The sequence below is a fragment of the Oncorhynchus mykiss genome, chromosome 13, assembly GCF_013265735.2.
Source record: "Oncorhynchus mykiss isolate Arlee chromosome 13, USDA_OmykA_1.1, whole genome shotgun sequence".
NCBI lineage: Eukaryota > Metazoa > Chordata > Actinopteri > Salmoniformes > Salmonidae > Oncorhynchus > Oncorhynchus mykiss.
Window position 1 is genome coordinate 64945198 of NC_048577.1, and position 23319 is coordinate 64968516.

Here is a 23319-nt window from a genome sequence, read left to right on the forward strand (position 1 = left end):
TGCTATTAAATCACTAATAAAAACACATTCCAAAATATTTACATAACTTATATTATGAGTAGGCCTATATCGTCTGTCAATAACCTGTGGCATCAAACTTTTTATAGTTGTAGAAGCTTACCTTGTAGACATTCTCCGTTATGCGGTGAACCTCGTCGGTGCGAGACATCTTGAAATCTTCGGTCAAAACCATAAACAGTATTTTCCTTTAGAGAGAAGTTATCCGAGTGAAATACGCCGAATGGGTAGAGAGAGTAGCCTAAACGAGGAGACGATGTGATGCGATTTACCGCGAAGGTACGTGTGCCTGAAAGAAAGACAGTAACCGGAAGATTCTCTTGGTCGGTTGCACCCACTCAAATCCCTCTCACGCAATCAATCTCTGCGGTGTTCGCCAAAGCGTCTTGTCACATCGCGGAGCTTTTCCAATTACAAGAGCACCACCCGCCTTCTCTGAAACACCGCCTCTCCCCTTCTCTCTCTGCCCAAATATGTTAAACTAGTTGCATTATTCATTTGAATTTCTGACATTGATTTCAAATCAAATTTATTTATAATGCCAAATTTATTTATAAAGTGCTTACACAGAAACCCAGCCTAAAACCCCAAACAGCAAGCGTTGCAGAAGCATGGTGGCAAGGATTTATTATAGTTCTATAAAGCTTAATATTTTATAAATATATACAGTGCCTATAGAAAGTCCAAACACGGCAAAGACAGACACCTTTTGGCCTGAATGCAAAGCCTTATGTTTGAGGAAAATCCAACAACATGTCACTGAGTAACTGCCTCCTTATTTTCAAGCACGGTAGTGGCTGCATCATGTTATGGGTATGCTTGACATCGGCAAATACTGGTCAATTTTTCAGGATGAAAAGAAATGGGATGGCGCTAAGCGTAGGCAAAATCCTAGAGGAAAACCTGCTTCAGTCTGCTTTACACCAGACACTGGGAGAGGAATTCACTTTTCAGCAGGACAATAACCTAAAACACAAGGCCAAATCTACAGCGGAATATTTTACCAAGAAGACAGTGAATGTTCCTGATTGGCCAAGTTACAATCTGCTTGAAAATCTATGGAATGACTTAACACATTGAAAAAAAAGAATGGGCAAATGTTGCACAATTCAGGTGTGGAGAGCTTTAATGAGACTTACCCAGAAAGCCTCACAGCTGTAGCCGCTGCCAATGGTGCTTCTACAAAGTATTGACTCAGCAGTGTGAATATTTATGTAAATTAGATATTTCTGTATTTCATTTTCAATACATTTACTAAATGTTCTACAAATATGTTTTCACTTTATGTTGTACTGTGTGTAGATGGCGTTTAATTATTTATTTGATCTAATCAAGATGTTTTATTTTTCATTCATCTTTAACATTGTGTGTGTTTTGTGTAGCTTGCTGACATAAAACAAAAAAAGTAGAATTTTTAATCCCACTTTGTAACACATTAAAATGTGAATAAATCCAAGGGGGCTGTAGACTTTCTACAGGCACTGTATGACTGCATCTACACTTCAGGTGACTGCATCTACACTTCAGGTGACTGCATCTATGACTGCATCTACATTTCAGGTGACTGCATCTACACTTCAGGTGACTGCATCTATGACTGCATCTACACTTCAGGTGACTGCATCTACACTTCAGGTGACTGCATCTACACTTCAGGTGACTGCATCTACACTTCAGGTGACTGCATCTACACTTCAGGTGACTGCATCTATGACTGCATCTACACTTCAGGTGACTGCATCTACACTTCAGGTGACTGCATCTATGACTGCATCTACACTTCAGGTGACTGCATCTACACTTTAGGTGACTGCATCTACACTTCAGGTGACTGCATCTACACTTCAGGTGACTGCATCTACACTTCAGGTGACTGCATCTACACTTCAGGTGACTGCATCTACACTTCAGGTGACTGCATCTACACTTCAGGTGACTGCATCTACACTTCAGGTGACTGCATCTACACTTCAGGTGACTGCATCTACACTTCAGGTGACTGCATCTACACTTCAGGTGACTGCATCTACACTTCAGGTGATATAGTGAAATTAAACATCACAAAAAATAAATAAAACAAAGAATGACGATTACTATTTTTTAAATCACTATCATCATGGAAATATTTGTTACTAAACAAAATCAATAGCCTCACATACCAAACCTACAAGTCATAAGTCATGTAACACCAATTCAGACTGTACAAAACTGAACAAAGACCTGGTGAAGGACACAAGCCCTTTTCTCACAGGGGAAGTATAATTAATACGGTCAGTTGCTGCTGGAAAATAACACCAGGGAATGTTTTCAGTAAGTGTCCTGGATGTGTCATAATGTGACAAGTGGAGGATACCGCTGTGTGGAACACACCCACCGTTATGGCTACAATGGTTTTTACATAGAGAGATGATCCATTATACAAGGAGCCAGCGTAGTTTAGGAAGGAAGATGTCCACAACATTAGAAGACTGGTTCACATGCCTGTGAAAGGTAGACTTCCTGTTCCTGATCAGCTAGTCACCAGCAGTAGGTCTGTAGTTCTGGCTTCAGGAAACTAGACTTCCTGTTCCTGATCAGCTCGTCACCAGCAGTAGGAGGTCTGTAGTTCTGGCTTCAGGAAACTAGACTTCCTGTTCCTGATCAGCTAGCAACCAGCAGTAGGTCTGTAGTTCTGGCTTCAGGAAACCAGACTTCCTGTTCCTGATCAGCTCGTCACCAGCAGTAGGAGGTCTGTAGTTCTGGCTTCAGGAAACTAGACTTCCTGTTCCTGATCAGCTAGTCACCAGCAGGAGGAGGTCTGTAGTTCTGGCTTCAGGAAACTAGACTTCCTGTTCCTGATCAGCTCGTCACCAGCAGGAGGAGGTCTGTAGTTCTGGCTTCAGGAAACTAGACTTCCTGTTCCTGATCAGCTCGTCACCAGCAGTAGGAGGTCTGTAGTTCTGGCTTCAGGAAACTAGACTTCCTGTTCCTGATCAGCTAGCAACCAGCAGTAGGTCTGTAGTTCTGGCTTCAGGAAACCAGACTTCCTGTTCCTGATCAGCTCGTCACCAGCAGTAGGAGGTCTGTAGTTCTGGCTTCAGGAAACTAGACTTCCTGTTCCTGATCAGCTAGCAACCAGCAGTAGGTCTGTAGTTCTGGCTTCAGGAAACCAGACTTCCTGTTCCTGATCAGCTCGTCACCAGCAGTAGGAGGTCTGTAGTTCTGGCTTTAGGAAACTAGACTTCCTGTTCCTGATCAGCTCGTCACCAGCAGTAGGAGGTCTGTAGTTCTGGCTTCAGGAAACCAGACTTCCTGTTCCTGATCAGCTCGTCACCAGCAGTAGGAGGTCTGTAGTTCTGGCTTCAGGAAACTAGACTTCCTGTTCCTGATCAGCTAGCAACCAGCAGTAGGTCTGTAGTTCTGGCTTCAGGAAACCAGACTTCCTGTTCCTGATCAGCTCGTCACCAGCAGTAGGAGGTCTGTAGTTCTGGCTTCAGGAAACTAGACTTCCTGTTCCTGATCAGCTCGTCACCAGCAGTAGGAGGTCTGTAGTTCTGTCTTCAGGAAACCAGACTTCCTGTTCCTGATCAGCTCGTCACCAGCAGTAGGTGGTCTGTAGTTCTGGCTTCAGGGCAGCAGCGGTGTGGGCCGAAGCCTTGTGGGTGGAATCCAGTCCACATCTGACTTGGGCTCCAGCCAGCCAGGCAGAGAGCTGTGGTATACTGCTCAGAGAGGGAGACAGGTAGGCAGAGAGCTGTGGTATACTGCTCAGAGAGGGAGACAGGTAGGCAGAGAGCTGTGGTATACTGCTCAGAGAGGGAGACGGGTAGACAGAGATCTGTGGTATACTGCTCAGAGAGGGAGACAGGTAGGCAGAGAGCTGTGGTATACTGCTCAGAGAGAGACAGACAGGCAGAGAGCTGTGGTATACTGCTCAGAGAGGGAGACAGACAGGCAGAGAGCTGTGGTATACTGCTCAGAGAGGGAGGCAAGTAGACAGAGAGCTGTGGTATACTGCTCAGAGAGGGAGACAGGTAGACAGAGAGCTGTGGTATACTGCTCAGAGAGGGAGACAGGTAGACAGAGCTGTGGTATACTGCTCAGAGAGGGAGACAGGTAGTCAGTCAGAGAGTGGGCAAGAGATGCCAGTGCCAATACTCCTGTCCTCACCATGACTAGGCCAGTAAGTGGACTGTTGTGGGAACAGTTCTACTAACCCACACAATGACGTCATAGCTTCATGTTCCAATGTTTGACTGTGACAGGTCCAACATATTGTATCCTCTTTAAATACAGCAACAATACCTTATCCTCTGGTCATATAAACATGCGCTACAATAACGATATACAACCATCTGCATAAACATATTTGGATAGAAAACGTTGTACCCTATACCAGGGGTATACAACTCTTACCCTATGAGGTCCAGAGACAGCTGGTTTTCTGTTACACCTGATCATTAAATTGTACCCACTTGGTGTCCCAGGTCGAAGTCAGTCCCTGATTAGAGGGGAACAATGTAATCCCAGGTCTAAATCAGTCCCTGATTAGAGGGGAACAATGTAAATAATGTAGTGGAACTGGCTTCAAGGTCCTGAGTTAAGTTTGAGGGCTGTATACAATAGCATTATGTAAGGTAGGAAACCCATGGGGGCAAACTAATTGTTTTCCATAGCACCGTCCGTGGGTGATGTTGTTCAGAGTGGGTAATTGGTGTTAGCTCATTGTTCATTCCAAGTATTCTGTTTAGTGTAGTTCTGGCTGTAAACAATGCAGTGGCTCTCTCTCACCTGGATAAAACGTCTCACACACATCACAGCCCAATCCCACATTGACCCCTAGAGTGGAGCAATATGGTAATAGCTACAACTTGCCCTCTGATAGGCTAGCTCAGGGGTAGGCAACCCTGTTCCTGGGCCAATGTGCCCTCTGATAGGCTAGCCAGGGGGTAGGCAACCCTGTTCCTGGACCAATGTGCCCTCTGATAGGCTAGCTCAGGGGTAGGCAGCCCTGTTCCTGGACCAATGTGCCCTCTGATAGGCTAGCTCAGGGGTAGGCAACCCTGTTCCTGGACCAATGTGCCCTCTGATAGGCTAGCTCAGGGGTAGGCAACCCTGTTCCTGGACCAATGTGCCCTATGATAGGCTAGCTCAGCGGTAGGCAGCCCTGTTCCTGGACCAATGTGCCCTCTGATAGGCTAGCTCAGGGGTAGGCAGCCCTGTTCCTGGACCAATGTGCCCTCTGATAGGCTAGCTCAGGGGTAGGCAACCCTGTTCCTGGACCAATGTGCCCTCTGATAGGCGAGCTCAGGGGTAGGCAGCCCTGTTCCTGGACCAATGTGCCCTCTGATAGGCTAGCTCAGGGGTAGGCAGCCCTGGTCCTGGAGAGCCACAGGATTGTGCTTTAAACCAACCTGGAATACCAGGTGTGTTGAATTTAGTCAATCACTGAACTGACCAAATTAGCTAATTGATCATTTCAGCAAATTACTCAATTCAACACACCTAGTCTTACAGGTTGGTTGAAAGCACAATCCTGTGGCTCTCCAGGGACAGGGCTGCCTATCCCTGAGCTAGCCTATCAGAGGGCACATTGGTCCAGGAACAGGGTTGGCTAGCCTATCAGAGGGCTCATTGGTCCAGGAACAGGGCTGCCTATCCCTGAGCTAGCCTATCAGAGGGCACATTGGTCCAGGAACAGGGCTGCCTACCCCTGAGCTAGCCTATCAGAGGGCACATTGGTCCAGGAACAGGGCTGCCTACCCCTGAGCTAGCCTATCAGAGGGCACATTGGTCCAGGAACAGGGCTGCCTACCCCTGGGCTAGCCTATCAGAGGTCACATTGGTCCAGGAACAGGGCTGGCTAGCCTATCAGAGGGCACATTGGTCCATGAACAGGGCTGCCTACCCCTGAGCTAGCCTATCAGAGGGCACATTGGTCCAGGAACAGGGCTGCCTACCCCTGACCCAGGGGAAAGTTTCACCATACTGCTTATACCAATCAACTCCTCTCTGAATAGGTTCTAGGGGTTGATTTGGGATTGCGCCTCTCTTTTCTTTGCCAAAAACACTTAAGTCTCCAAACTGGTTCTGAGAACTCACTCACTGGTGTCTAGTGCCACCTTGTGGTGAGATTATATACTACACACTGAATATGGTCTTCAGTGAGCATCTATGAAAAGGGATCATCATGTTGCTAAAAAACAACAAATATGACTTTAAAATAGTGTTTCTGATGCATGAATAGTAAAATGTGGACATATAGTGTAATTAGTTGTGCTGTGTTTCGCTTGTTATCGACCTAGCAGAGTACAATAGGAGATGAGGTGAAAAGAGCAAGACACAGAGTTGTCTGTAAGCCACAGCTCCGCCTTTTAATTATGGAGAACAACGGTTTTAAAATGACATTATCTTCGGTTACGTCTTACTTCATTTATCAGTCGTGTGAATTACAAAAGGAATTTGTACAGTGACAACATGCTACCAATCAATCCAAACCATATACTGAGAGACGGCAATCATTTTCCCTTTAGTGTTTAATTCATCATTAAAAACAGAGTGACCAGAGGAGACTTCAGCACAGATGTTCTCCTAGGCCTGGTGGTGTGTGTGTGTCTGCTTGTACACATCTGTGTGTGTACACATTTGTTCCCGTTTTTGCTACAAATCATATTGTTCAGCGTTGGGACAATAAAGTTTTTACGAAGAGGAATGTGTACTTCTGTACCTGCACTCCATTCTATGAGACAGAGGGGGATCAGGGACTGGACAGACCAGCAGAGTGAGTCTGGATGGATGGATTCTGCTCCTCCATGCAGTGAGCAACCAGCATGATGACTAGCTCCATCCATAGCTACTGTTGTTGTTGTTGAGTTAGTTGTACTAGCTCCCTCCATAGCTACTGTTGATGTTGTTGTTATTGAGTCAGTTGTACTAGCTCCATCCATAGCTACTGTTGATGTTGTTGAGTTAGTTGTACTAGCTCCCTCCATAGCTACTGTTGATGTTGTTGAGTTAGTTGTACTAGCTCCCTCCATAGCTACTGTTGATGTTGTTGTTATTGAGTCAGTTGTACTAGCTCCATCCATAGCTACTGTTGATGTTGTTGAGTTAGTTGTACTAGCTCCCTCCATAGCTACTGTTGATGTTGTTGAGTTAGTTGTACTAGCTCCATCCATAGCTACTGTTGATGTTGTTGTTATTGAGTCAGTTGGACTAGCTCCATCCATAGCTACTGTTGATGTTGTTGTTATTGAGTCAGTTGGACTAGCTCCATCCATAGCTACTGTTGATGTTGTTGTTATTGAGTCAGTTGGACTAGCTCCATCCATAGCTACTGTTGATGTTGTTGTTGAGTTAGTTGGACTAGCTCCATCCATAGCTACTGTTGCTACTGTTGTTGTTATTGAGTCAGTTGGACTAGCTCCATCCATAGCTACTGTTGCTACTGTTGTTGTTAGAGTCAGTTAGACTAGCTCCATCCATAGCTACTGTTGCTACTGTTGTTGTTATTGAGTCAGTTGGACTAGCTCCATCCATAGCTACTGTTGCTACTGTTGTTGTTGTTGAGTCAGTTGGACTAACTCCATCCACAGCTACTGTTGTTGAGTCAGTTGGACTAGCTCCATCCACAGCTACTGTTGTTGTTATTGAGTCAGTTGGACTAGCTACATCCACAGCTACTGTTATTGAGTCAGCTGGACTAGCTCCATCCACAGCTACTGTTGATATTGTTGTTGAGTCAGTTGGACTAGCTCCATCCACAGCTACTGTTGGTATTGCTGTTATTGAGTCAGTTGGACTAGCTCCATCCACAGCTACTGTTGATATTGTTGTTGTTGAGTCAGTTGGACTAGCTCCATCCATAGCTACTGTTGATATTGCTGTTATTGAGTCAGTTGGACTAGCTCCATCCACAGCTACTGTTGTTGAGTCAGTTGGACTAGCTCCATCCACAGCTACTGTTGTTGTTATTGAGTCAGTTGGACTAGCTACTTCCACAGCTACTGTTATTGAGTCAGTTGGACTAGCTCCATCCACAGCTACTGTTGATATTGTTGAGTCAGTTGGACTAGCTCCATCCACAGCTACTGTTGTTGTTATTGAGTCAGTTGGACTAGATCCATCCACAGCTGCTACTGTTATTGAGTCAGTTGGACTAGCTCCATCCACAGCTACTGTTGATATTGTTGTTGAGTCAGTTGGACTAGCTCCATCCATAGCTACTGTTGATGTTGTTGTTATTGAGTCAGTTGGACTAGCTCCATCCATAGCTACTGTTGATGTTGTTGTTATTGAGTCAGTTGGACTAGCTCCATCCATAGCTACTGTTGATGTTGTTGTTATTGAGTCAGTTGGACTAGCTCCATCCATAGCTACTGTTGATGTTGTTGTTGAGTTAGTTGGACTAGCTCCATCCATAGCTACTGCTGCTACTGTTGTTGTTATTGAGTCAGTTGGACTAGCTCCATCCATAGCTACTGTTGCTACTGTTGTTGTTATTGAGTCAGTTAGACTAGCTCCATCCATAGCTACTGTTGCTACTGTTGTTGTTATTGAGTCAGTTGGACTAGCTCCATCCATAGCTACTGTTGCTACTGTTGTTGTTGTTGAGTCAGTTGGACTAACTCCATCCACAGCTACTGTTGTTGAGTCAGTTGGACTAGCTCCATCCACAGCTACTGTTGTTGTTATTGAGTCAGTTGGACTAGCTACATCCACAGCTACTGTTATTGAGTCAGCTGGACTAGCTCCATCCACAGCTACTGTTGATATTGTTGTTGTTGAGTCAGTTGGACTAGATCCATCCACAGCTGCTACTGTTATTGAGTCAGTTGGACTAGCTCCATCCACAGCTACTGTTGATATTGTTGTTGAGTCAGTTGGACTAGCTCCATCCACAGCTACTGTTGGTATTGCTGTTATTGAGTCAGTTGGACTAGCTCCATCCACAGCTACTGTTGATATTGTTGTTGTTGAGTCAGTTGGACTAGCTCCATCCATAGCTACTGTTGATATTGCTGTTATTGAGTCAGTTGGACTAGCTCCATCCACAGCTACTGTTGTTGAGTCAGTTGGACTAGCTCCATCCACAGCTACTGTTGTTGTTATTGAGTCAGTTGGACTAGCTACTTCCACAGCTACTGTTATTGAGTCAGTTGGACTAGCTCCATCCACAGCTACTGTTGATATTGTTGAGTCAGTTGGACTAGCTACATCCACAGCTACTGTTGTTGAGTCAGTTGGACTAGCTCCATCCACAGCTACTGTTGTTGAGTCAGTTGGACTAGCTACATCCACAGCTACTGTTGTTGTTATTGAGTCAGTTGGACTAGATCCATCCACAGCTGCTACTGTTATTGAGTCAGTTGGACTAGCTCCATCCACAGCTACTGTTGATATTGTTGTTGAGTCAGTTGGACTAGCTCCATCCACAGCTACTGTTGGTATTGCTGTTATTGAGTCAGTTGGACTAGCTCCATCCACAGCTACTGTTGATATTGTTGTTGTTGAGTCAGTTGGACTAACTCCATCCACAGCTACTGTTGTTGAGTCAGTTGGACTAGCTCCATCCACAGCTACTGTTGTTGTTATTGAGTCAGTTGGACTAGCTACTTCCACAGCTACTGTTATTGAGTCAGTTGGACTAGCTCCATCCACAGCTACTGTTGATATTGTTGAGTCAGTTGGACTAGCTACATCCACAGCTACTGTTGTTGAGTCAGTTGGACTAGCTCCATCCACAGCTACTGTTGTTGAGTCAGTTGGACTAGCTACATCCACAGCTACTGTTGTTGTTATTGAGTCAGTTGGACTAGCTCCATCCACAGCTACTGTTGTTGTTATTGAGTCAGTTGGACTAGCTACTTCCACAGCTACTGTTATTGAGTCAGTTGGACTAGCTCCATCCACAGCTACTGTTGTTGTTATTGAGTCAGTTGGACTAGCTACATCCACAGCTACTGTTATTGAGTCAGTTGGACTAGCTCCATCCACAGCTACTGTTGATATTGTTGAGTCAGTTGGACTAGCTACATCCACAGCTACTGTTGTTGTTATTGAGTCAGTTGGACTAGCTCCATCCACAGCTACTGTTGATATTGTTGAGTCTTGTCTCTACGCTGCCAGCATCTCTCTGTTCTCCTTGTTCCTTGCTGGTCTTCTCTCTTGAGAACAAAGAAACCATGGTCAGGGACTGTATCTACAATGTGTCTCAGAGTAAGAGTGCTGATCTAGGATCAGGTCCCTCTGTCCATATAATCCTATTAATAAATTACCTAATAAGGCCAAAACTGTTCCTAGATCAGCTTTTACTGTGAAACTGTCAATACTTACCACCACAATGATTGAGGTAATGTAACAGGGTAAAGACAGTACTACTACCATCATAATGATTGAGGTAATGTAACAGGGTAGACAGTACTACTACCATCATAATGATTGAGGTAATGTAACAGGGTAGACAGTACTACTACCATCATAATGACTGAGGTAATGTAACAGGGTAGACAGTACTACTACTACCATCATAATGATTGAGGTAATGTAACAGGGTAGACAGTACCGTTACCTGGCTCGGTCTCAGCTGGTTCTGGGACCTCTGGTAGAGGCTCAGTGGGGACCTCTGGAAGTTCTACATCTTCTCCCTGCAGCAGTAGAGGGAGCCAACGGTTACACAGGTTAAACAGGACTTGATCAGGTCAACCAGTTAAGTGCAATTAACTACCAGGTGGAAAAAAAAACCAGAAGTGTTTTGGTCCTCCATGGCAGGTGTTGTTTCACCACCCGCTTCCTCTTCATCCTGGTATTATACCCAGAGGAGACTGATGTAGCTCAGTATGATACACACCTGAGTGATAGCCTCCAGCTCAGATAGCACAGCATCCTCATCCTCCTGAGTCAGGGAGCCTGACAGCAGCTCATCTATTTGCTGTAGGATCAACCAGAGCAGAGCATGTCAGCTGGGCAGCTACACACACTACACTGAAGACTGAAGTACTTGGGATGGATGAAGAGTTAGGACTGTAAAAAGGGGTATATCCAATTGATTGATGACCCCATGGGAACAGAGAAACTCACCCTCTGGTATTCTATAGCATCCTGGGTCTCATCCATGATCCTCTCCACGTCCTCTAGTGACATGGCCTGAGAGGACCAGACAGGGACAATGTCAAGTTAGGAGCAGAAAGTCTTCTAGTTTACTTATTCTCTGTTTCTCTATGTGTGTGTGTGTGTGTGTCTCTCTCTCTCTGTGTGTGTGCGTGTGTGTGTGTGTGTGTGTGTGTGTGTGTGTGTCTCTCTGTGTGTGTGTGTGTGTGTGTGTGTGAGAGAGAGAGATTAAACATTGTCTCTCTGAAAGAGAATAATTCACTGAGCAGGTTGTGGCCAGACAGACAGCCAGACAGACAGAGTAACCCAGGATACGCAGCAGCAGTCACACCACTAGGCTCGGCCAGACAGACAGAGTAACCCAGGATACGCAGCAGCAGTCACACCACTAGGCTCGGCCAGACAGACAGAGTAACCCAGGATACGCAGCAGCAGTCACACCACTAGGCTCGCTGTAGTCAGGGATTTGGAACCTAATCCTTTAATCTTCAAACAATGTGCACAGTGACGCTAGCTAACACACCGTCTGGGGTGCAGATCACATAAAAGGTTACATGCCAGTGGAAGGTTTATTTATTAACACTTAGGACACTGAGCTGAATGTCTTACACCTGTGTGAGTGTGTGTGCGTGCCTAACCACACGTGAGTGTGTGACTGTGAATGTGTGCTTAGTCTGTCATGTGACTCACTTGTATTCTGAGGAAGAGCAGATCCCCACCCATAGAAAACCCCGGACTAAGGAGCGAACCATAACCTACCTCATGCATACTCTTCAGACAGTCATTTCCAACCTTTAGCCCCTCAATGACTTTCATCTCGATCTGGACAAACTCAATGTCTTGAACCTGTGAAAACATTTACACTACATGCTAAGATAGGAGAACCCAGCACTGAACCTGTAAAAACACATCAGTACATTAAGATAGGAGAACCCAGCACTGAACCTGTAAAAACACATCAGTACGTTAAGATAGGAGAACCCAGCACTGAACCTGTAAAAACACATCAGTACATTAAGATAGGAGAACCCAGCACTGAACCTGTAAAAACACATCAGTATGTTAAGATAGGAGAACCCAGCACTGAACCTGTAAAAACACATCAGTACGTTAAGATAGGAGAACCCAGCACTGAACCTGTAAAAACACAGCAGTACGTTAAGATAGGAGAACCCAGCACTGAACCTGTAAAAACACATCAGTACGTTAAGATAGGAGAACCCAGCACGGAACCTGTAAAAACACATCAGTACGCTAAGATAGGAGAACCCAGCACTGAACCTGTAAAAACACATCAGTACGCTAAGATAGGAGAACCCAGCACTGAACCTGTAAAAACACATCAGTACGCTAAGATAGGAGAACCCAGCACTGAACCTGTAAAAACACATCAGTACATTAAGATAGGAGAACCCAGCACTGAACCTGTAAAAACACATCAGTACGCTAAGATAGGAGAACCCAGCACTGAACCTGTAAAAACACATCAGTACGTTAAGATAGGAGAACCCAGCACTGAACCTGTAAAAACACATCAGTACATTAAGATAGGAGAACCCAGCACTGAACCTGTAAAAACACATCAGTACATTAAGATAGGAGAACCCAGCACTGAACCTGTAAAAACAAATCAGTACATTAAGATAGGAGAACCCAGCACTGAACCTGTAAAAACACATCAGTAGGTTAAGATAGGAGAACCCAGCACTGAACCTGTAAAAACACATCAGTACGTTAAGATAGGAGAACCCAGCACTGAACCTGTAAAAACACAGCAGTACGTGAAGATAGGAGAACCAAGCACTGAACCTGTAAAAACACATCAGTACGTTAAGATAGGAGAACCAAGCACTGAACCTGTAAAAACACATCAGTACATTAAGATAGGAGAACCCAGCACTGAACCTGTAAAAACACATCAGTACGTTAAGATAGGAGAACCCAGCACGGAACCTGTAAAAACACAGCAGTACGTTAAGATAGGAGAACCCAGCACTGAACCTGTAAAAACACATCAGTAGGTTAAGATAGGAGAACCCAGCACTGAACCTGTAAAAACACATCAGTACGTTAAGATAGGAGAACCCAGCACGGAACCTGTAAAAACACATCAGTACGTTAAGATAGGAGAACCCAGCACTGAACCTGTAAAAACACATCAGTACGTTAAGATAGGAGAACCCAGCACTGAACCTGTAAAAACACATCAGTACGTTAAGATAGGAGAACCCAGCACTGAACCTGTAAAAACACATCAGTACGTTAAGATAGGAGAACCCAGCACTGAACCTGTAAAAACACATCAGTACATTAAGATAGGAGAACCCAGCACTGAACCTGTAAAAACACAGCAGTACGTGAAGATAGGAGAACCCAGCACTGAACCTGTAAAAACACATGAGGAACGTTAAGATAGGAGAACCCAGCACTGAACCTGTAAAAACACATCAGTACATTAAGATAGGAGAACCCAGCACTGAACCTGTAAAAACACATCAGTACGTTAAGATAGGAGAACCCAGCACTGAACCTGTAAAAACACATCAGTAGGTTAAGATAGGAGAACCAAGCACTGAACCTGTAAAAACACATCAGTAGGTTAAGATAGGAGAACCCAGCACTGAACCTGTAAAAACACATCAGTACGTTAAGATAGGAGAACCAAGCACTGAACCTGTAAAAACACATCAGTACGTTAAGATAGGAGAACCCAGCACGGAACCTGTAAAAACACATCAGTACGTTAAGATAGGAGAACCCAGCACTGAACCTGTAAAAACACATCAGTAGGTTAAGATAGGAGAACCCAGCACTGAACCTGTAAAAACACATCAGTACATTAAGATAGGAGAACCCAGCACTGAACCTGTAAAAACACATCAGTACGTTAAGATAGGAGAACCAAGCACTGAACCTGTAAAAACACATCAGTACGTTAAGATAGGAGAACCCAGCACTGAACCTGTAAAAACACATCAGTACGTTAAGATAGGAGAACCCAGCACTGAACCTGTAAAAACACATCAGTACGTTAAGATAGGAGAACCCAGCACTGAACCTGTAAAAACACATCAGTACGTTAAGATAGAACCCAGCACTGAACCTTTAAAAACACATCAGTACGTTAAGATAGGAGAACCCAGCACAGAACCTGTAAAAACACATCAGTACATTAAGATAGGAGAACCCAGCACGGAACCTGTAAAAACACATCAGTACGTTAAGATAGGAGAACCCAGCACTGAACCTGTAAAAACACATCAGTACGTTAAGATAGGAGAACCCAGCACTGAACCTGTAAAAACACATCAGTACATTAAGATAGGAGAACCCAGCACTGGACCTGTAAAAACACATCAGTACGTTAAGATAGGAGAACCCAGCACTGAACCTGTAAAAACACAGCAGTACGTTAAGATAGGAGAACCCAGCACTGGACCTGTAAAAACACATCAGTACATTAAGATAGGAGAACCCAGCACTGGACCTGTAAAAACACATCAGTACATTAAGATAGGAGAACCCAGCACGGAACCTGTAAAAACACATCAGTACATTAAGATAGGAGAACCCAGCACTGAACCTGTAAAAACACATCAGTACATTAAGATAGGAGAACCCAGCACTGAACCTGTAAAAACACATCAGTACATTAAGATAGGAGAACCCAGCACTGAACCTGTAAAAACACATCAGTACATTAAGATAGGAGAACCCAGCACGGAACCTGTAAAAACACATCAGTACGTTAAGATAGGAGAACCCAGCCCTGAACCTTTAAAAACACATCAGTACGTTAAGATAGGAGAACCCAGCACTGAACCTGTAAAAACACATCAGTACGTTAAGATAGGAGAACCCAGCACTGGACCTGTAAAAACACATCAGTACGTTAAGATAGGAGAACCCAGCACTGGACCTGTAAAAACACATCAGTACGTTAAGATAGGAGAACCCAGCACGGAACCTGTAAAAACACATCAGTACGTTAAGATAGGAGAACCAAGCACTGAACCTGTAAAAACACAGCAGTACGTTAAGATAGGAGAACCCAGCACTGAACCTGTAAAAACACATCAGTACGCTAAGATAGGAGAACCCAGCACTGAACCTGTAAAAACACAGCAGTACGTGAAGATAGGAGAACCCAGCACTGGACCTGTAAAAACACATCAGTACGTTAAGATAGGAGAACCCAGCACTGAACCTGTAAAAACACATCAGTACATTAAGATAGGAGAACCCAGCACTGAACCTGTAAAAACACAGCAGTATGTTAAGATAGGAGAACCCAGCACTGAACCTGTAAAAACACAGCAGTATGTTAAGATAGGAGAACCCAGCACTGAACCTGTAAAAACACAGCAGTATGTTAAGATAGGAGAACCCAGCACTGAACCTGTAAAAACACATCAGTACGTTAAGATAGGAGAACCCAGCACTGAACCTGTAAAAACACATGAGGAACGTTAAGATAGGAGAACCCAGCACTGAACCTGTAAAAACACATCAGTACGCTAAGATAGGAGAACCCAGCACTGAACCTGTAAAAACACATCAGTACGCTAAGATAGGAGAACCCAGCACTGAACCTGTAAAAACACATCAGTACGTTAAGATAGGAGAACCCAGCACTGAACCTATAAAAACACATCAGTACATTAAGATAGGAGAACCCAGCACGGAACCTGTAAAAACACATCAGTACATTAAGATAGGAGAACCCAGCACTGAACCGGAAAAAACACATCAGTACGTTAAGATAGGAGAACCCAGCACTGAACCTGTAAAAACACATCAGTACGTTAAGATAGGAGAACCCAGCACTGAACCTGTAAAAACACATCAGTACGCTAAGATAGGAGAACCCAGCACTGAACCTGTAAAAACACATCAGTACGTTAAGATAGGAGAACCCAGCACTGAACCTGTAAAAACACATCAGTACGTGAAGATAGGAGAACCCAGCACTGAACCTGTAAAAACACATCAGTACGCTAAGATAGATAGTGTTCACCATACAGAACATCCAAGATATACCCAGCCAGGAAACCTTTTAGAAGAGAGGTTGGCTGTGCAAAACATGACATCAATGTAGTTACATTCTATAAAAGTCAGTGAAACCATAGGACCAAGAAGAGCCTCAGCCTCACCATGCGTTCCAGGTTTGATATCTGGTTCTCAGTCTTGTCTAGCAGTTGATCCTGATAACGCTTCTTCTTGAGAAGAACCAGTGCCTTCCTACGGAGTGGAAGAACAACACACTGCACAATAAACCAAGTCCCTAACATTACAAGTGTTTATTTTGCTTGTCATAAAGTCATGCATTGATCAGATTCAGTCAGTCCACAATTCAACAGTTAGATTCTGGTGATATGCATGCATTGGTGATTTGACTAGACTTGATACATCTTAGTAGTCCCAGCTGTTTGCTAGTGTAATGGGACATCTAAGATGAATAACGTTCATATGCAGTTAAGTGGTTAACACAATGCATTCTACTTTTCCATTCTGTAATACACAGGATTGTATTGGTGCAAGGTTGAATGTTATGGCCAGTTGTACGTGCTGATAGTGTGGGAGCCAGTCTAAAGGTGCCATTTCTATGTGCTGATAGTGTGGGAGCCAGTCTAAAGGTGCCAGTTCTACGTGCTGATAGTGTGGGAGCCAGTTCTACGTGCTGACAGTGTGGGAGACAGTTCTACGTGCTGATAGTGTGGGAGCCAGTTCTACGTGCTGATAGTGTGGGAGCCAGTCTAAAGGTGCCAGTTCTACGTGCTGATAGTGTGGGAGCCAGTTCTACGTGCTGATAGTGTGGGAGCCAGTTCTACGTGCTGATAGTGTGGGAGACAGTTCTACGTGCTGATAGTGTGGGAGCCAGTCTAAAGGTGCCAGTTCTATGTGCTGATAGTGTGGGAGCCAGTCGAAAGGTGCCAGTTCTACGTGCTGATAGTGTGGGAGCCAGTCTAAAGGTGTCAGTTCTACGTGCTGATAGTGTTGGAGCCAGTCTAAAGGTGCCAGTTCTACGTGCTGATAGTGTGGGAGCCAGTCTAAAGGTGTCAGTTCTACGTGCTGATAGTGTGGGAGCCAGTCTAAAGGTGTCAGTTCTACGTGCTGATAGTGTGGGAGCCAGTTCTACGTGCTGATAGTGTGGGAGCCAGTCTAAAGGTGCCAGTTCTACGTGCTGATAGTGTGGGAGCCAGTTGTACGGGCTGATAGTGTGGGAGCCAGTTCTACGTGCTGATAGTGTGGGAGCCAGTTCTATGTGCTGATAGTGTGGGAGCCAGTTCTATGTGCTGATAGTGTGGGAGCCAGTTCTATGTGCTGATAGTGTGGGAGCCAGTTCTACGTGCTGATAGTGTGGGAGCCAGTTCTACGTGCTGATAGTGTGGGAGCCAGTCTAAAGGTGCCAGTTCTGAGGACACTGGTTATTATTGTTGTATCTGCAGACTGTGTGAGTCACTGCCTTATCTTTGGTCATGTGTTTAGAGAACATATGTGATTAGAAATGGATGTAAGGGCTCAGAAACGGCTCGTTATTTTGCTCTGCTTCTGTGCTGGAGGCGTCTCCCTGTTGCAACGTGTACTAATCCACTGACTTCATCAACAACCGTGCCGGTCTTCATTTAACCTGGAAACACCCTATTACAACAAGACAGAACAAACACATCTGGGACCTGGCTATAGCCTAGATGATGCCTGAACAAGTGAAGTATCCAGTCTCACTCTTTCTTTCCATCCTTCAGCAGCTGCTTGGCCAGACTCCTCTCCTTCTCCAGCTGCAGGGTGACTCTCTTCTGGTAGTGCTTCAGTTTATCTCTCTGCTGTTTCAGTTGCTGGAGAGATGAACATACACAACGGGATAACCAGACACCGTCTCAATACACTCTTTTCTGAACATTGTTTACCATGTAGATAGCTAGTTACCTACAATATAATTCTGCCATGAAAATAGTTAGCTGGCTACAGTCCCTAGCTAGTTAGCTATAAATACCTGTCACACCCTGTCATTTGCAGGCTCAGACACTGCTGATGCGATCACAACTGGCTAATCTAATTTAGTTAGCTACTGTTGATCACTTTGAGACGTCACGTCATCGTTTTAACAACTGTGACTGTCCCATGATCGCGCCTGGGTGTTGATAACTAGCTAACGTTAGCTAGCAGGCATTGTTACCAAGTTAGTGTGTAGATCAGACAGCTAGCTAACGTTAATCCAGGCCAGCAAACTAGCTAGCATCTCTACTATTGAAACAGACTAGCAACAACAACTGACCAGAATCGCTCGGTCTTGTTCTGTAACTCGAGAAGGGCGACTCTTTCTCCCGAAAACGTTTCCCATAACGTAGCCACATCCCCGCCACGATCCTCTACTTTGATACAAAAGCTATTTTTTCTTGGGGGAACATGTTTTTGTCATTATGCTTACAAGTCGTTGTCCTTAGCTAACACATTCTGGTAACATAATTCAAAGCCACATCCTGTCCGGGTTTAGTACGGCATCCGGGACGGGTCCATTTATTCCAATGACGTCGGTAAACCCTGGATTGCGCATGCTATATCTCAGCCAATGAGAGCCTTTGAAACCACCTGTCGGCTATATTGTCACTCCCCAGTGGTGCAACCGATCAACCACCAATCGCTCCATTAAAAGGTGGAAAAACCTTGCGTAGGAGCAGTCCTCCATGGGAATTAATAGAATTCTACAGTATTTCAATTAAATATTTTAAGGACAAAATTACATGTATTTAAGTATTTGTTTGTTGTAGTGGGGACACTTTCTAACTCTTATGTGTGTGAGTGCCTTAAAATATAGAATGCCGAGTGCCTTAACATCTATAATGCTGTGTGATTTACAATCTATAATGCTGTGTACCTTACAATCTATAATGCTGTGTACCTTACAATCTATAATGCTGTGTGCCTTACAATCTATAATGCTGTGTACCTTACAATCTATAATGCTGTGTGCCTTAACTATAACTGTGGTTCCTGCTTTTGCAGGAACAAGCTTGTATCGGTTTCTAGTGGTTCCTACATTTCTATAAATAACAAGTACAAAGCCTCCCCGAGCCGGCTACCCCAAGAACATCAACCTGGTGGTGGGCCAGCTACCCCAAGAACATCAACCTGGTGGTGGGCCGGCTCAGCTACCCCAAAAACATCAACCTGGTAGTGGGCCAGCTACCACAAGAACATCAACCTGGTAGTGGCCCAGCTACCACAAGAACATCAACCTGGTGGTGGGCCGGCTACCCCAAGAACATCAACCTGGTAGTGGGCCGGCTCAGCTACCCCAAAAACATCAACCTGGTAGTGGGCCAGCTACCACAAGAACATCAACCTGGTAGTGGGCCAGCTACCACAAGAACATCAACCTGGTGGTGGGCCGGCTACCCCAAGAACATCAACCTGGTGGTGGGCCGGCTACCCCAAGAACATCAACCTGGTAGTGGGCCAGCTACCACAATAACATCAACCTGGTAGTGGGCCAGCTCGGCTACCCCAATAACATCAACCTGGTAGTGGGCCAGCTCGGCTACCACAATAACATCAACCTGGTAGTGGGCCAGCTACCACAATAACATCAACCTGGTAGTGGGCCAGCTCGGCTACCCCAAGAACATCAACCTGTTAGTGGGCCAGCTACCACAATAACATCAACCTGGTAGTGGGCCGGCTCGGCTACCCCAAGAACATCAACCTGGTAGTGGGCCAGCTACCACAATAACATCAACCTGGTAGTGGGCCGGCTACCACAATAACATCAACCTGGTAGTGGGCCGGCTCAGCTACCCCAAAAACATCAACCTGGTAGTGAGCCAGCTACCCCAATAACATCAACCTGGTAGTGGGCCAGCTCGGCTACCCCAATAACATCAACCTGGTAGTGGGCCAGCTACCACAAGAACATCAACCTGGTAGTGGGCCGGCTCAGCTACCCCAAAAACATCAACCTGGTAGTGAGCCGGCTACCACAAGAACATCAACCTGGTAGTGGGCCAGCTACCACAAGAACATCAACCTGGTAGTGGGCCAGCTCGGCTACCCCAAAAACATCAACCTGGTAGTGAGCCGGCTACCACAAGAACATCAACCTGGTAGTGGGCCAGCTACCCCAAAAACATCAACCTGGTAGTGAGCCAGCTACCACAAGAACATCAACCTGGTAGTGGGCCGGCACGGCTACCCCAATAACATCAACCTGGTAGTGGGCCAGCTACCACAATAACATCAACCTGGTAGTGGGCCGGCTCGGCTACCCCAAAAACATCAACCTGGTAGTGGGCCAGCTACCCCAATAACATCAACCTGGTAGTGGGCCGGCTCGGCTACCCCAATAACATCAACCTGGTAGTGGGCCGGCTACCACAATAACATCAACCTGGTAGTGGGCCAGCTACCCCAAAAACATCAACCTGGTAGTGGGCCAGCTACCACAAGAACATCAACCTGGTAGTGGGCCAGCTACCCCAAAAACATCAACCTGGTAGTGGGCCAGCTACCACAAGAACATCAACCTGGTAGTGGGCCGGCTCAGCTACCCCAAGAACATCAACCTGGTAGTGGGCCGGCTCAGCTACCCCAAAAACATCAACCTGGTAGTGAGCCAGCTACCACAATAACATCAACCTGTCCACTAGGTGTCAAACTACACCACTTTTGATACTGGCTTGTCTTTGTGCTTCATGCCAGTTCACCTGTTTTACCACTTGGCTAGATACATTAACTACGCAGTTCTTGATTTGGACTGGAATAGGTTTGGGTTCACCTGCACTTGTCTTTTCTTACTATCAGTGACTGTGCTAATATCTGCTTTATTGAGGGAAAGTTGTACTTACTATGACTGTAATATAGGGTTGTGTCACCTAGCTACCTTAAGATGAATGTACTATAAGTCACTCTGGATAAGAGTGTCTGGTAAATTACCCATATGTAATATTTGTGCAGTATAATATTGTGTAATCTATAAATGACTGTATATCTAAATGACTGTATATGTGCAAAATAGACAAACACAGAAAGCTTTAAAAACATTTTTTTAATGTAATTGATACACCTGGTCCAATACTTCAACAAACGCAGAAAATAAACAGTAGTTGAGAGGTTCCAAACAAAGAAGAAAAGCATGACCACAACAAAGAATTCACACTGTACAGTGATGGGTTATCTGACTGTTGAGGGCCCCTGCAGTACTGTGATGGGTTATCTGACTGTTGAGGGCCCCTGCAGTACTGTGATGGGTTATCTGACTGTTGAGGGCCCCTGCAGTACTGTGATGGGTTATCTGACTGTTGAGGGCCCCTGCAGTACTGTGATGGGTTATCTGACTGTTGAGGGCCCCTGTAGTACTGTGATGGGTTATCTGACTGTTGAGGGCCCCTGCAGTACAATGATGGGTTATCTGACTGTTGAGGGCCCCTGCAGTACTGTGATGGGTTATCTGACTGTTGAGGGCCCCTGCAGTACTGTGATGGGTTATCTGACTGTTGAGGGCCCCTGCAGTACAATGATGGGTTATCTGACTGTTGAGGGCCCCTGCAGTACTGTGATGGGTTATCTGACTGTTGAGGGCCCCTGCAGTACTGTGATGGGTTATCTGACTGTTGAGGGCCCCTGCAGTACTGTGATGGGTTATCTGACTGTTGAGGGCCCCTGCAGTACTGTGATGGGTTATCTGACTGTTGAGGGCCCCTGCAGTACTGTGATGGGTTATCTGACTGTTGAGGGCCCCTGCAGTACTGTGATGGGTTATCTGACTGTTGAGGGCCCCTGCAGTACTGTGATGGGTTATCTGACTGTTGAGGGCCCCTGCAGTACTGTGATGGGTTATCTGACTGTTGAGGGCCCCTGCAGTACTGTGATGGGTTATCTGACTGTTGAGGGCCCCTGCAGTACTGTGATGGGTTATCTGACTGTTGAGGGCCCCTGCAGTACTGTGATGGGTTATCTGACTGTTGAGGGCCCCTGCAGTACTGTGATGGGTTATCTGACTGTTGAGGGCCCCTGCAGTACTGTGATGGGTTATCTGACTGTTGAGGGCCCCTGCAGTACTGTGATGGGTTATCTGACTGTTGAGGGCCCCTGCAGTACTGTGATGGGTTATCTGACTGTTGAGGGCCCCTGCAGTACTGTGATGGGTTATCTGACTGTTGAGGGCCCCTGCAGTACTGTGATTGTGTCCAACTCGTAGTAAACAAACAAACAAAAATAAAGTTAGAAGCAAAATATGAGTAAGATGTCTGGTTAGGATTGTAAAAATGTCAAAGTGTTCTTTAAGACAGCATGAAGAGATACAGTGCCTTGCGAAAGTATTCGGCCCCCTTGAACTTTGCGACCTTTTGCCACATTTCAGGCTTCAAACATAAAGATATAAAACTGTATTTTTTTGTGAAGAATCAACAACAAGTGGGACACAATCATGAAGTGGAACGACATTTATTGGATATTTCAAACTTTTTTAACAAATCAAAAACTGAAAAATTGGGCGTGCAAAATTATTCAGCCCCCTTAAGTTAATACTTTGTAGCGCCACCTTTTGCTGCGATTACAGCTGTAAGTCGCTTGGGGTATGTCTCTATCAGTTTTGCACATCGAGAGACTGACATTTTTCCCCATTCCTCCTTGCAAAACAGCTCAAGCTCAGTGAGGTTGGATGGAGAGCATTTGTGAACAGCAGTTTTCAGTTCTTTCCACAGATTCTCGATTGGATTCAGGTCTGGACTTTGACTTGGCCATTCTAACACCTGGATATGTTTATTTTTGAACCATTCCATTGTAGATTTTGCTTTATGTTTTGGATCATTGTCTTGTTGGAAGACAAATCTCCGTCCCAGTCTCAGGTCTTTTGCAGACTCCATCAGGTTTTCTTCCAGAATGGTCCTGTATTTGGCTCCATCCATCTTCCCATCAATTTTAACCATCTTCCCTGTCCCTGCTGAAGAAAAGCAGGCCCAAACCATGATGCTGCCACCACCATGTTTGACAGTGGGGATGGTGTGTTCAGCTGTGTTGCTTTTACGCCAAACATAACGTTTTGCATTGTTGCCAAAAAGTTCAATTTTGGTTTCATCTGACCAGAGCACCTTCTTCCACATGTTTGGTGTGTCTCCCAGGTGGCTTGTGGCAAACCTTAAACAACACTTTTTATGGATATCTTTAAGAAATGGTTTTCTTCTTGCCACTCTTCCATAAAGGCCAGATTTGTGCAAT

The 23319-nt window shown here is 45.2% G+C and overlaps 3 protein-coding genes across 16 annotated transcripts in view; all 3 read right to left on the reverse strand.

Annotated features, from left to right (window-relative positions):
• LOC110487480 (brain-specific angiogenesis inhibitor 1-associated protein 2) overlaps nucleotides 1-454 on the reverse strand; it is a 146996-nt gene extending 146542 nt beyond the window's left edge. For 7 of the 9 annotated variants that reach the window (XR_005035649.1, XM_036941956.1, XM_036941952.1 and 4 more), the window contains exon 1: nucleotides 122-454. Coding sequence is in view for 8 of the 9 variants with exons in the window: in XM_036941956.1 (XP_036797851.1) it covers nucleotides 122-193 (72 nt within the window). In the remaining variant the exon portion in view is untranslated. The remainder of the gene's footprint in view (nucleotides 1-121) is intronic. The other 2 variants (XM_036941954.1, XM_036941953.1) reach the window with 1 other exon arrangement.
• Nucleotides 455-6345: 5891 nt separating this feature from the next.
• LOC118938356 (mucin-5AC-like) lies at nucleotides 6346-9027 on the reverse strand. Of its 5 annotated transcripts, none has more exons than XM_036941961.1 (3): nucleotides 8729-9027; nucleotides 7602-8191; nucleotides 6346-7351 (listed from the first exon to the last, which is right to left on the reverse strand). In XM_036941961.1, exons 1-3 carry the CDS (start codon nucleotides 8998-9000, stop codon nucleotides 6534-6536), a joined length of 1680 nt encoding a protein of 559 aa, XP_036797856.1. In that variant the 5' UTR covers nucleotides 9001-9027; the 3' UTR covers nucleotides 6346-6533. The 5 variants fall into 5 exon arrangements, with proteins under 5 accessions (XP_036797856.1, XP_036797854.1, XP_036797855.1 ...); XM_036941959.1 differs by having other exon boundaries at nucleotides 7602-8393; nucleotides 8646-9027; XM_036941960.1 differs by having other exon boundaries at nucleotides 7602-8186; nucleotides 8640-9027.
• Nucleotides 7457-18626, reverse strand: LOC110487107 (charged multivesicular body protein 6). Of its 2 annotated transcripts, none has more exons than XM_036941963.1 (8): nucleotides 18383-18626; nucleotides 17833-17942; nucleotides 16260-16347; nucleotides 11866-11952; nucleotides 11077-11142; nucleotides 10847-10927; nucleotides 10562-10643; nucleotides 7457-10163 (listed from the first exon to the last, which is right to left on the reverse strand). In XM_036941963.1, the coding sequence occupies exons 1-8, from the start codon at nucleotides 18446-18448 to the stop codon at nucleotides 10114-10116; spliced, it is 630 nt and encodes a 209-aa protein (XP_036797858.1). In that variant the 5' UTR covers nucleotides 18449-18626; the 3' UTR covers nucleotides 7457-10113. The 2 variants fall into 2 exon arrangements, with proteins under 2 accessions (XP_036797858.1, XP_036797859.1); XM_036941964.1 differs by having other exon boundaries at nucleotides 10568-10643; nucleotides 18383-18623.
• Between the last annotated feature and the right edge of the window lie 4693 nt (nucleotides 18627-23319).

Coding starts and splice junctions, on each gene's coding strand:
- LOC118938356 (XM_036941958.1), bottom strand. CDS start 9,000: ATGGATGGAGCTAGTCCAACTGACTCAACAACAACAATATCAACAGTA. Junction 7,352..7,601: donor AGCTAGTCCAACTGACTCAA/CAACAGTAGCTG, acceptor GTCCAACTAACT/CAACAACAACATCAACAGTA.
- LOC110487107 (XM_036941963.1), bottom strand. CDS start 18,448: ATGGGAAACGTTTTCGGGAGAAAGAGTCGCCCTTCTCGAGTTACAGAA. Junction 16,348..17,832: donor CTGAAGGATGGAAAGAAAGA/GTGAGACTGGAT, acceptor TCCACTCCGTAG/GAAGGCACTGGTTCTTCTCA. Junction 10,928..11,076: donor ATGCTATAGAATACCAGAGG/GTGAGTTTCTCT, acceptor TTGATCCTACAG/CAAATAGATGAGCTGCTGTC.